At 32.2% G+C, this 14,594-nt stretch overlaps 1 protein-coding gene across 4 annotated transcripts in view; it reads right to left on the reverse strand.

Moving 5' to 3' along the window:
* The window catches only part of PPP1R9A (protein phosphatase 1 regulatory subunit 9A), a 264,666-nt gene that overhangs the window by 99,781 nt on the left and 150,291 nt on the right, over positions 1 to 14,594 (reverse strand). For all 4 annotated transcript variants that reach the window (XM_069461963.1, XM_069461962.1, XM_069461960.1 and 1 more), the window contains exon 4: positions 87 to 191. In XM_069461963.1, the coding sequence (XP_069318064.1) occupies positions 87 to 191 (105 nt within the window). The remainder of the gene's footprint in view (positions 1 to 86; positions 192 to 14,594) is intronic.

The following is a 14,594-nucleotide window of genomic DNA, read 5'->3' on the forward strand; positions in this document are numbered from 1 at the left end:
TTATATTTATAGTTAAACTATAGACCATTAAAATTCAACAAAATATAAAGTAACCAAATTGTATATATATCAAAGCACATATTTACCTGACAATGCCCTGAGTGTTTCTGAGAACTGAGGCAGCAAAATTCTGTGTGACACCCACCATGCTGACTCCATCCACTTCCACAATCTGGTCATTGACGTGAATTCTTTAGGAAGAAAAAAAATTACCTACAATTAATTTATCTGATAATGTATTATCATTTATAATAAAAGAATTGACAAAATACTTGATTTTTAAGATATTCTCATTGATCCAAAATTTATCTTTTATATATAGGCAGGCCTCTGTACCCACAGGTTCCATACCCATGGATTCAACCAATTATGGATCTAAAATATTCAGGAAAAAAAATAAAAGATAATAACATAATAATCAAAAAGTATAAATTTAAAAAGCAATATAACAATTATTTATTTAGCATTTGCAGTGTATTAGGTATTACAAGTAATCTAGAGATGATTTAAAGTATACAAAAGGAAGTGCTTAGATGATATGTAAATACTACCTCATTTTGTAAAAGGGACTTGAGCATCCACAGATTTTGGTATCCACAAGGGTCCTTGAACCAATCTCCTGTGTATACCAAGGAATGACTGTACAAGCTCCAGATCTCAGTCAAGTGCTTAATGTTTTAAAAAGACTATTTCAAAGAATAGAAATGAGTAACACTAAATGGAGAGAGTCAGTTTACCAAACATCTATATTCTTATCATAAAAAACTGATAATTGTGAATGTATGACATATTTACATCATTTTATGTCCTTAATTAATTGCTGTATATAAAACATCACAGATTCAGCCGAAATACCCTTTGGGTCTAAAACCTAGTCTCTCATTACACCTGTCATCCCTAAGGAAACACATCACAAGGAACTGCAGGGAATCCTTCCTATTTAAGTTGTACACTCCAAATATGTAATGCTTGTGTGGATATGTGTTTGTGTGTACATGTGTGTACATTTACTTATACTTATGAACAGTATACAGTATTAATATTGTTTAGTGAATATTACTTTTAAATTTGTATATATATATGTTTTGTACACACCATTTTTTATTCCTCATAATAAAATATTTCAAACATGGAAAAATATAGTATAAATAAATAATAAACTCTCATTTACTCAACACCCAATTTTATCAAATCTTAGAACTGTGCTATATGTGTGTCATATTTTTTCTAGAGAAATACATTACAGAAAAGATGAAACTCCTTTATTATTTGTCTCTAATTTTATTACCTTCATTGCTTCCACAGAGGTGACTACCATACTAATGGTAGTGCTTAAACGTTCTATTGTTTTGAAATAGAAACAATATGTATGTGTGAATAGGCACAACATGTATACATTTGTATGTTTTCAAAAATTATGAAGTATACCTCTCTTTTTACAACTTAGTTCACTTCACTCAACAATATATTTGAGATTTATCCATGGCTTTATTAAATGTAACAGCTAATTCATTTTAATAAGTATATAGTATTATCTTTTATAAAGATACCAAAATATATTTATTTATTGTTTTACAGATGGACAACAGTGTTGTTTTCAATTTTAGCTATTATAAACACTGCTATAATAACCAACGTCATACATGCCTCCTTACACACGAATGAGTTTCTCCAGTATATATACCTAGAAATGAAATTCCTAAGTCAAATACAGGCAATTTCAACTTTATTAGACATTGACAAATCTCCACATCCTCAGAATGTTCAGATCCTTTAAGTACTGCCAATCATGTAGGTGGAAAATGATATCATGATGTAATTTTAATTGTATTTCTCTGATTACTAGTGCGGGTGAACACTTTTTCATATGTTTATAAGTCATCTGTTTACTTCCACAAACTGTCAGATCATTTCCTTTACCTATTTGTTGCTGTTGTTGGGTTGAGTGTCTTTTTAATTATTGATTTATAAAAGATGCCTTTATATATCCTGTATATTAATACCTTCTCAAACATGTTGCAAATACCTTCACCAAATCTACAGATGTCTTTTTACATTTCTTTGAAATATAGTGGTTTTGAAAAAAATTATTTTTAAAAATATGATCACATCACTAAGTAGATATTTTTGTGTTTTGTTTATGGAATAACTTTCTGCCCAAAGATTATAAAAACATTCTATATTTACTTCTAATTGTTTAAACATTCTGCTTCTCTGCATTTAGGTAATTATTCACTTGGGAATTATTTTTTTATGATAATATATGTTAACAATCTATTTTTTCTAAGTATATAAACAATTGGCCTAACAACATTTAATAAAGAGTTCATTTTTTCCCCATTGATTTGTAGTGCTATCTCAAGTTCTCAAACACACATTGACATGTTTCTGGGTTCTCTATAGGTTCTATGTGCTGTCTATCCCTACATTAATACTATATTGTCTTAGCTAATAAAGCTTTGTAACTATTAATAGTTTTCACATTTCGTAGGAAATTCCCCTAAAATGATTCATTACTTCCAAATATGCCTGAGTTATTCTTGAACCTTTGCTCTTCCTAATTAATTTTGGGTTTATCTGTCAACTAATATGAAAACACTTATTGGGGTGTTAATGAAATTAGACTGATTTTAAAGATTACCTTGCAGAGAACTGACAACTTTATCATATTGACTCTTCCCATGAATGGAAATTGACAGCTATTGTAAGCATCTCTGGGAATTGTGGTGTAAATCATATTTTGCTGCCAAGTGTTAAGTAAAATTAGTCAAAGCTTGAAAATAAGACTAAAAGTAGGGCGACATATTTTTTTCCACGTCATATGGGTACATTAGTTAACAAACTCACCTAAGGTTAATAAAGGGGAATGTACTTTATTTGATACAACTATTTAATATTGATTAAAGGTCCTAGGCATAGTGAAGCTCTTTATTACTTTGCAGATTTTTGACCTGAATAAATTCATGTACTTTTAACTATTAGAAAAGATAATCCCAGATAATGGTTTGTTGCCATATAGAATATTAACCAGTTTTGTAATCCAACTTTGCTATGTTATTCTGACATTACTGTATTAACTTGCTGTTAAATATCTAGTTCCTAAAATGCCTTTGAACCACATGTATAATATCATCGCACTAGATCTCTAATTAGGGAGCTGAATAAAATCTTTGATATATTTTTTGTTTATATTTATGAAAGTCATTTTTTTAATTCTTTGAATATTAGCCTTTCATAGTTTTGGCGGATCCATTGAGATGGCCAAGTAGATTCACAAAGCCAACCAAACTGTGTTAGCACAGAGCTACAAAAAGACAAAAACAAAAATAACAGATGCTGGTGAGGATGTGGAGAAAAGGGAATTCTTATATGCTGCTGACAGGTATGTAAATTAATACAGTTCTTATGAAAAACAGTAAAGAGATTTCTGAACAAGCCAAAAACAGAACTACCATATGATCCAGTAATCCCACTACTGGGTATTTATCCAGAGGAAAGAAAGTCAATCTATCAAAAGCATACCTGCATTTACATGTTTACTGCAGCACTATTCACAATAGCAAAGATATAGAATCAACCTAAGTTTCTATCAACAGATGCATGGATAAAGAAAATGTGGTGTTTGTAAACAATGGAATGCTATTTGGCCATAAATAAGAATGAAATCATGTCATTTTCAGCAACATGGAGGAAACTGGAGGTAGTTATGTTAAGTGAAATAAGCCAGGCAAAGAAAGAAAATATCACAGGTTCTCATTCATATGTGGATGCTAAAGAAGTTGATCTCATTAAGGTAGAGAATAGAATGATAGATAAGAGACTGAGAAAGGAGTGTGGGTGGGAGGGAAGATGAAGAGAGGTTGGTTAAGGGATATAAACATATAGTTAGATACAGAGAATAAGTTCCAATGTTTGATAGTAGAATAGAGTGACTATAGTTAATAACAATATATTGTATATTTCAAAATAGCTAGAAAAGAGGATCTGAATTGTTTCCAACACATAGAAATGATACATACTTGAGGTAGTAGATATCCTAAATATTTTGACTTGATCATTACATGTTCTATGCACGTAACGAAGTATCACGTTTACCCCATAAATAGGTACAAATATTATGTATCAATGAAAATTTTTAAAAATAAAAATAAAAGAGAATCTTTGAATAGATTTTAATAATTTTGTATAAAATATTCATCTATTATTTTTTCTTCAATTTGTTTCCGCTAAACCCTTTTCATGTTTATTTCCATCTCTTAAACATTAATGTGGTTGGTCTGAGCCACTAATAAGCTATATTCACTGGAGACAGCATCACGAATGAAAAGATGAAGGCACTCTTCTGTCTTACCCAACCTTACAACTGGTAACTGTAGGTGATCTCCTCTAAAGATCTGGCATCTGATTCTTTCCCTGCACCCTTGACATATGGGTACCATTTTGAGATTTGATATAGCTAGTAAGGACACTTCGACAATATTGACTCTTCTAATCCATGAACACAAGATATCTTTCAATTTATTCATGTCTTCGATTTCTTTCATCGATGTTTTATAGTTTTCAGTGTACAGAGCTTTTCACCTCCTTTGTTAAATTTATTCCTATGTGTTTTATTCTTCTTGATGCTATTTAACTGAGAGTGTTTGCATCTTTTTTGGATAGTTCACTGTAAGTGTATCAAATGCAGCTAATGTTTACAAGTTGATTTTATATGCTGCAACTTCGCTCAAAGTGTTTGTTATTTCTAACAGATTTTTGGTGGAGTCTTCAGGGTTTTCAAATAGGGACAATTTTACTTCTTCCTTTCTGATTTAGATGCCTTTTAGATTTCTTTTTCTTGCCTGTCAGACTAGGACTTCCAGTACTATGCTCAAAAGTGGTGAGAGTGGGTATCTGAATCTTGTTTCTGATCTTAGAGGAAAAGTTTACAACTTTTCACCATTGAGTATGATGTTATCTGTGGGCTTGTCATAGACAGCTTTTATTGTGTTGAGGTACATTCCATTATGGAAAGCAGTGTAGAGATTCCTTGAAAAATAAAAATAGAACTACCATATGATCCAGCAATCCCACTTCTGGGACTATATCCAAAGGAAATAAAATCACTATTTTGAATCACTATTTCCCATATTCATTGCAGCATTACTCACAATAGCCAAGATATGGAAACAACCTAAGTATCTGCTGATGGATGAATGGATAAAGAAAATGTGATTTTATACACACACACACATGCACACACAGAAACATTATTCAGCCTGAATAAAGAAGGAAATCCTGCTGTTTGTGACAACATGGATAAATCTGGAGGACAATATGCTAGTGAAATAAGCAAGACTGAAAAAGACAAATACTGTGTGATCTCATTTATATATGTAATCTCGAAAAGTCAAACTCAAAGGAGCAGAGAGTAGAAGGCTGGTTACCATGGTTTGGGGGTTGGAGGAAATGGGAAGACATTGGTCCAAGAGCAGAAACTTTCAGTTATAAGTAAGTTCTGGAGAACTAATTTACAGCACAGTGACTATAGTTAATAATAATGTATTGTGTACTTGTAATGCATTATGAAAATAGACTTCAAGTGTTCTCACCACACAAGAAATTAACTATGTGAGGTGACAGATAGGTTAATTAGCTTTACTGAGGCAATCATTTCACAATAATACCTTAATTATTATATTATATGAATTATAATTTGTCAATTATACCTCAATCATGCTGGAAAGTAATAAAAATAAATTAAAAATTAAAAAAAGACTTGGGATAGGGAATGGAACTAGGAAATGTCACGTAAGATATTAGCTAACTAATGTGATCAGACCTGCTCTTATCAGACCTGCCAGGTAATAATGAATTAGCTCATAGACACTACTAAGCCAGGAATCTTTTTTTTACAGGGTCCTCTGCCAGGAGCTTCATAAAGAGGAAAATTCAATATTAGGATTTAGGCACTAGTGGGTAGGTGGGGTGAATACTGATAAAATCACCACTAACATCCTTCTAACCAAAATAATAATGTTTGGCTTAGAAATACCCTAAAGCACAGTTCCTCAAAGTGTGGTGTTCCAACCATCTACATCAGAATCACCTGGGGTACTTGAGCCCCACTCTAAGAGCAGATCCCACAAATCTGTATTGTAGTATGCATCTTAGTTGATTCTTATTCAGACTAAAGTCTGAGATCTATGGTCCTAAGATATCTAAGAGGTTTTAATTAGGAAAAGGGCAAAAATATTTATCTTTTAGCAGGGCAGAGTAGTCAGGCAGCTACTGAATGCCAGCCAAAACTGAAACAGACAAAGGAAAACCAGAGATAATACTTGGAAATCACAGACGACACTGGAAAGCTAAGCAACAAAAATGAAGATATGACAATTCATTAGAGACTAGTACCAAAAAGCCAGAGTGACCAGAGCTGTACATTGGAAACACTCAGGCAACTATATAAAATACAGGTGCCTTGGCCTAACCCTAATGTGCTGAATCTAAATTCAGGAAAGAGGGCCAAGCCCTAAATCCTTAGAGAATTCCTGGAGATATTCAGGGATATTCCATAGTTAAAAAGAAGTCTTATAGAAGATGCCTCTGCTCCTAAATTCATTCTACATAGGGCTGTTAGTATGAAATACTAAATATAAATTAAATAATTAGATAGGAAAAAAGAAATGATTATAAATGACAGATACATAATATATATTAAAAAACACATAATACATTCAAAATGCATATGAAGACATAATTATAATATCAGCTTTATCTCTTTATACATATCTCCTAACAAACTACACTGGTTTAAGTCCATATTGTTTCACAATGGTACTGTTGTAAAACTTCCTGTAACTTGTCTCATTACCTTTGGCCCTATGTGTTCCTCAAATGTATTCTGCATATCACTCATTAAAAAATAAATCTTGTCCACATAATAATACCTTATATTTATGGCCAACTGATTCTTGACAAGGGTGCCAAGACCGTTCAATGGAGAAAGACTGGTCTTTTCAACAAGTGGTGATGGTAAAGTGAGTATTCACACGGAAAAGAATAAAGATAGATGGCTTCCTCACACCCCATACAAAAGTAACTAAAATGGATTATAGACCGAAATATAAGAGCTAAAACTATAAAACTCTTAGAAAAAAAAATGAATGAGTAAATCTTTATGACCTCAGATTAGCTAATGCCTTCTTAGCAATGATATCAAAGTACAAGTAACAAAAGAAAAACTAAACACACTGGAGTTCATTAAAAGTAAAATGTTTTGTGCTTCCAAGGAAGCCATCAAGAAAGTGAAAGGACAACTTACAGATTAGAAGGAAATGTTTATATATCACATTATCGGCTAACTGATAAGGGGTTTGTATCTAGAATACTGCAAAGAGCTCTTATAACTCATTAATAAAAGACAACCCAATTTAAAAATGGGCAAAGGATATGACTAGGCATTTCTCCAATGAAGATATAAAAATGGCCAATAAGCACATGAAAAAATGCCCATGATCATTAGCCACAAGGGAAATGCAAATTAAAATCAAAATGATACACTTCTTCACACCCACTCAGATCAAAAAGACAGAGATAATAACAAGTGTTCATGAGGATGTAGAGAAATTGGACCCCTCATACACCTCCAGCGAATATGCATAATGAGGCAGCTGCTCTAGAAAACATTCTGGTGATTACTCAAAAGGTTAAACATAGAGTTATTATATGACTCAGAAATTCTGATCCTAGGTATAAGAGAAATGAAAATATGCCCACACAAAAACTAGTATATGAATGCTCTTAATAAGCAGCCTTATTCATAACAGCCAAAAGTGAAAAAACCCAAATATCCATCACTTGATATCAGAATGAATAAACAAAATGTGGTTATTATCCATTCAATGAAATATTATTTGGCAATGAAAAGGAATGAGGTACTGCTAAATGCTACAGCAGGGATGAACATGGTTCCTTTTTCAGGTGGTAAAAACGTTCTAAAATTAATTGTGGTGATGACTACATAACTCTTGAGTATTCAAAAAACCATTGAATTATACACTTTAAATAAGTAAACCATGTGGCAGGTGAATTATATTTCAACAAAGGTGTTAAAAACTAATCTTAGAGAACAATTTTATCTGAACCACCACCAGCTTCATCATTACAATAAAATATATCTCTAATCACTTAACCTGGCTTTCAAGTTTCTTCAGCATTGGGTTTTGACCTAATTCTGACATTTGAATCCCACATTATCATTCCTGACATTTAAACTTTAATGATCTATGTCTCATCTGCCTTCACCTCACCCTATTTCACCATGCACAAGACTGGATTACTTTACCCACAGAAAACAGGAATATTGCTCAAGTTTGAGAATTTTATTAGCTATTGTGGTGAGTTCATTATAATTAATGAATTATAATAGATTAAATATTAATTAATATAATAAATATTATAGTGGATTAACAATTCTCACATACAGCATATCTCTCCCTTTCTCCCATTTGATCCATATGGTTAAAGAGATAGAACTTCTGTTTTCCCACAGATTGTTTTCTCAAAGATTATCTAGAAAACATCTTTCTTGATTAAATGTTATATAACTTTAATACCGTTTTTAAACTTTACATCTTTGTACATGTGTATGTGCAACTTGTATCATATAATTTAATATTTACTTGTGTTGCTTTATAAAAATTATTTTGTTGTGTAGAGATGTGTTAGGGGCAGGGAAGTTGTGTTCTAAGTTGATTCTAGACTACTTTAATAGCCAAAATTATGCCTTTTATTTCTTCTTGACTTTTACATAAAATAAATAGAATGCTATGGAAATAATATGAGCTCAATACATTTTTGATAGTGACAATTCATCGATGTTTTCAGATGACCAATAACTGTGACTATACATGAAAGGCAAATCTGCAAAGCAACTTTAATGACAGTACAAGTTGGCTGACTTACCAATACCTATGGAAGACAAAAGCAAGAAGAAATCCTCTATCTTTCAAATATTTAATTTAAAATATACTTTGTATTTTGCAAAACCAAATTAAAGTTGAACTATAGAATTTGAAAGATGAACAGATCTGGCTTTCCGGGGGAGGGGGGGAGAGTAAAACTGAAAGCTAAAACTTTCAAAAGGAAAAACGGCCATTATCATACTTTCATGAAGTAAAAGGCCAATAAGGTGACTTTAATCAGGCAGGAGCATTTGAGAAGCCAGATGTTTTTGTAAAAGACAAAGTTTAAGGATGAGTAATAAGAGTACTAAAGAGAAGCTAGAAAGCTTTAAAAACAGTTTAAAAAAAAACCAAATATGTACTGAGCTAGCATTTACTGGGGAGAAACATAAAAGCAAAACACAGGTTTGTACATTGTCAATAGAATGATCAGAAATGAAAGACATCTAAGATGATGATTGCCTTAATGTGCAAGAATAAAGAAAGAATAAACTAGGTCAAATAAGTTTCTGAAAATAAGCATCCTTGTCAGAATATCAATAAAAAGTGATGAAACAAGTACAATTGAATGGACTAAGTGCTCTAATTAGAAGAAAGATAGCAAAAGTGCTGCAAAAATATAAGTACAGAAAATAATATGCTTGCTTCATTGATTTGATTAATCCATTCAGTCAGTAATTCAGCAAAGTGATTTGATCCTGACTACATTCCAAGGACAGGGAGAGTTATTGGTATACAAATTTGAATAAAGTATGATCCCTGTTTGAGAATACCATACACATACACACATATATACATACATATATATGTATATATGCATATATAGATGTGTGTGTTTTATGGATTAGAGACGTGAGTATGATAAGCTAAACTAAACATTACAATAAGTGTGCCAAGTAAGGAATGAATAAAATAAGTTGATGTTAAGAGGAGGGGGCTTTTGACTCTTTAAAGTGAAGATCAAATGGAACTAGAGCAAAGAAAAAACTAAGAATAGATGGATTCACAACAAAGTTACAGTGTTTTTCCAAGTAACCCAAGAAAATCACCAGCCCTAAATGTACAATGCTGTTTAAAAAAAAAATGGCTGTTAACGTGACCCTCACAAAGACTACAGATTATTGGAAATTACCTTTAGGAAAAGTGAAAGAACAAACGTGAAAAACTAAAGTCATAAGGAAATTTGCTGAGAAAAAAAAATTGATTCCTAGAAATGGAATTACTCCACTACAAATGGGTTTGATGCGTATCAAAAGTCTAATACCAACAAAGTGGTATGGAAGACACTGGAATTTTAACCATGGGCCCCACCCTTAATGAGCTTACAGTGAATTTGTGGACACAATACATATAACAGGATGGCAAACAACTGGACACACATGCATGTACTACAGACCATTACATTCAAGAGTATAGAGCACAAGAGTTCAGCCAGGCTCAACTAGTCAAGAGTTCCATTGTTTCGGTGAGGAATTAATACCTTAAGCTTAGTCTTGAAGTAGAAAGTAATACAATGTTGGAAAAAAATATGATTCTGTGTAGGGTGAGGAGCATGAAAGGAAAGGTGATATTAAGAAAAGAACCTGGGTCTTGGAGTTGTTCATTCCTAAATTTCAATCCCAAAGATTCTACTTACTACTAATTTAATTAAAATCCACAAGGCTAAGTTTCTTTATCTGTATGTTATTTTAGGAATATTGTAAATTTGTGTAATATTAGGCAGTTATAAAAAGAAATTACTGAAAGGCCAAAAAGAAAAGAGAGAGAAAAAGGGAGAGCAACAGATGCTAGGGGTGGAAGATTGAGTGTGGAGGTTTCTGCAAAATAGCCCTGGGGGAAAGGAGTGTGAGGTACAGTAAACCCGGAACCATCTGCCTATCCTACAAGAGTGAGAGTAAAGAACAAACAAAAACATCGATGAACTGAGCTTCAGGGCCCCAGACCTTGGTGGTAAACAACTCCAAATCTATAAATAGTAAAAGCAATGGACACTTGGGAAAAGGACGATGCACCGAGAGTAAGGTGCCACTTAAAATGCTTATCATCACAAACAAAGTAAAACAAATTTACAAGCATTTTCTTGCTACTGGGTGAGAAAGAAATATGCTATTAAAAATTAAAAGGTGTGTAGCATGCAAAATATTAAATGTAAATTAACAATACTGTACCTATTACAGCAAAATTTTAAAATATGTAATTGATATTCTTTACAGTGAATTTTTATTGTTTTATTTCAGCAAATGTTTATTTCAATGCCTTCATTTACTTCAGCCCAGTTTTCTTAATCCCATTTTCCATAAAATTTTAAGTTTTTTCAACCACAGATTACGGTAAGAATTAATCCTTAATTTAGATAGAGAAGCTGTAGTATAACTACTAAGTATACTTGTTCTAAAGATTAACAAAAATGTATGTAAGTAAAAGGGTTAGTGCAGTAATTAGCATATCATATGGCCTTAATACATTATAGTTTTAGTAATTATTATTTTGACTCAGATGTGCAAGGCGCTTGGGGGAGGAAATTAACACAGACAATAATGCAATCTTCCTGCCTGAAGCAGAGAATTGAATTGGCACTTAAGAAATAACATTGATCTTCAATGTCAACAAGACCTTGGGTAATGACTGGCAAAAATTGAGAGCACCTGCACATTGTTGTTCAGAGGGGCCAAATACAGTGATAGTTTTAGAAGAATAATCTTGGGACAAGGGCAAGGATAAACTGTGAAAGATCACCTGAACGGAACCCCACAGAACCTAACGAACAGGCAGAAAGACCTGGTCTAAAGATGGCGCACAGAGAATGAACACAAATGAACCAACCTGAGTGACACTGCAAAGAAAGAAATACACAATATAAAAAGAGATTGTATAGGTAAAGAAGTGAAAGAATAAAAGATGACTAGAAATTTCACATCTGAAAGAGAAATAAATACAAAAACCAGCTTGTTCAGTTGCAGAGAAAAAGAAAGAATGAAAAATCAGGGAAAAGGAATTCAATATCTTTTATGTTGAATTTGAGATGAAATTAAGATGTTCACGTGAACAGGTTCTACATGCTCCAGGACTGGAGTGTGAATCTGGGAGTAATTCCTATAGCGTCATAAAAAAAAAAAAAAAAAAAAAAAAAAAAAATCAATTCATTGAATACAAAACTGAGTTCAAGAATCTAGTCCTGGGAGAAAACTACTCTTACGAGGCAGAATGAAAACAGGAGGAAAAGGGTCTATACAGAAGGAGAATCTGAAAAGTATCAAACAAAACAAAACAAGGCATCATGGATCTCATTAAATATAAGAGATCATGATATGACACTGAAAAGTTAAAGAGGATTCTGTCTAAGAAAAGGTCCCTGGATATTTCCAAAAGCAGGCAAATAATTTTGATAGCAACAGATTTGACAGAAAATTAAGAATAGAAACCAAAACCAAAATTTTACTATATTTTAAGTTTAATTCTATTCATTGTACTTGGTCATTTTTGTTAATTAATGGACTGGCGAGAGTAGGGAAAAAAGTTCTATGCAGTTATGAAGTAAAGGCAGTTAGTATAGACCACTTATTTGTGGATATCTGCACTAAAAGAACAAATGATAATAGCATAAAAAATGCAACAGGAAAACAAAAAACAAAATAATTTATTAAAAAAAAGAAATACAGATAGCCACTAAGCATCTTAAAAGCTCAAAAACAAAAAATTTAAATTTAAAGAGTAATATTATCTAACTTTTCAAATTATTTTATAACATAATATTCAATCTTAATGAGGATACAGTAGACAAGTCCTAGACGCTGGTAGGGGAGTAAAAATTGAACAACTTTCCGAAGGGCAGTTTAGCAATGTGTTTTTAAAGTATTTCAAATGTAATGCCCCTTGACATAGTAATTCTAGTCCTAGGAATTTATTTCAAACAAATAATCAGTGATGTGCATTAATGATTTCTATATAAAAATGCTAACTTCATGAACACCTTGTAAGCAACCTATTAGAAAAAAACAACATGTAAGTGGTTTATGTATACTACAGCATAATATAGCCTTAAAATCTATTGTAAAAATTATTTAATGACATGGTATGATGTCATTATTTATTATTATTATTGTCCAAGAATAGGCTCTGGAGTTAGATATCCTTGGTTTACAGTCAGGCTCTGCCACTTACTTTCTGTGAGTGTGTATGTGGAGACTTAGCTTCCTTATGTATAGAAAAGAAATAATAATATACATATTTAATCAGGGCTATGAGCAGGATTAAATAAGATGCAAAATATAAAGACCACATTGCCTGCCATATAATAAGTACTCAAGAAATATCTCGATGAATAAAACATGTAAAAAAATGCAAAACCATATATTTAGTTGATCCTAATTTTGTTAATAAAGGCATACACACACACAAATCTGGAAGGAAATTCACCAGCAGAATTTTAACAGTGGACAACTTTAGCTGATGTGATTATATGAGATTTTTATTTTCCTCTTTATGTTGTTCTACATTTTCCAAATTTTTAACTATGAATGTATATTACCTTTATAACTTTAAAATGTCATCACACACGCTAATTTGACAATTGATGATAGCATTTTATGGCTGGGAAAATTTCTAAAAAGTTTTCCTTTAGACTGAAGCATTATAGTTATCTGCTCTTTGTTAAACATACACATGTGCATAATCATAAAATAACTAGGCTAACAGTTCAGGATTCGAGGATCTATAATCTATAACCCAAAGCCAAAAGGATATTTTTTTCAAAAGGGATGTATGAATTAATACACACGGTTTTGAGCTTATATATTTCAATAGAAATTTTACAATGCCCATCATATACAATAAAATAAGTAAAAAACCCCACAATGTTTATAGCACTTCCTTATTTTCTTCATGCATTTGTATAAACACACTTATGTTCATGCGCATCCATGTGCCTAAAAACGGGGAGAAAATTCTGGAAAAAGTACTAAAAGAAAAAAATTACCAACGTAAAATTCTACACAGAGAAAACATTTTTTTAAAGGTGAAACAAAGACTTTTTCAGACATACAAAACTGAAAGGAACACATTACCAGAAGACCTGGTGGTAAAATGTTAAAGGAAGTGCTTCAGGGAGGAGGAACATGATACCAGAAGGAAACACGGATCTCCACAGAGGAATGAAGAGCACTGGACATGCTCACTAAGAAGACAGAAAAGCTCCAAGCTGTAAAACACTCCATGTAACAAAAACAGTGACAATGTTTGATTTGATTATTATTTCCATCAAAAGGATGTTTATTTTAAATTTTTCTTGTTTCCAAAGTGATACATCCCTTAAAGAAAAAATTTAAAAATCTGATACACAATAAAAAAAAAAAACAAGGAAATAAAAACCATCTTTAAATTTTAAAAAGGAAGTAAGGAAGGAGGGAGGGAAGGATGGGGAGGACTAGTGAGAGAAGAGAGTTAGCTATTGGAGGGGCTTTTCACTTTACCTTTTTGTCAAGGTAGCCTACTTGATGACTAAGGTAAAGACAAGCTCAAGAAACTAAAAATGAGCAGAAGAGGGAGGAGAGGTAAAGAGGATTAGATGGGGGGTTAGAGGAATAATGTTTAAAAAAAGGGTAGCAGCTCAGGTTTATTCCCACCACAGACTGAAATATTACCCAGTCCTAT

The sequence above is a fragment of the Eulemur rufifrons genome, chromosome 29 (assembly GCF_041146395.1).
Source record: "Eulemur rufifrons isolate Redbay chromosome 29, OSU_ERuf_1, whole genome shotgun sequence".
NCBI lineage: Eukaryota > Metazoa > Chordata > Mammalia > Primates > Lemuridae > Eulemur > Eulemur rufifrons.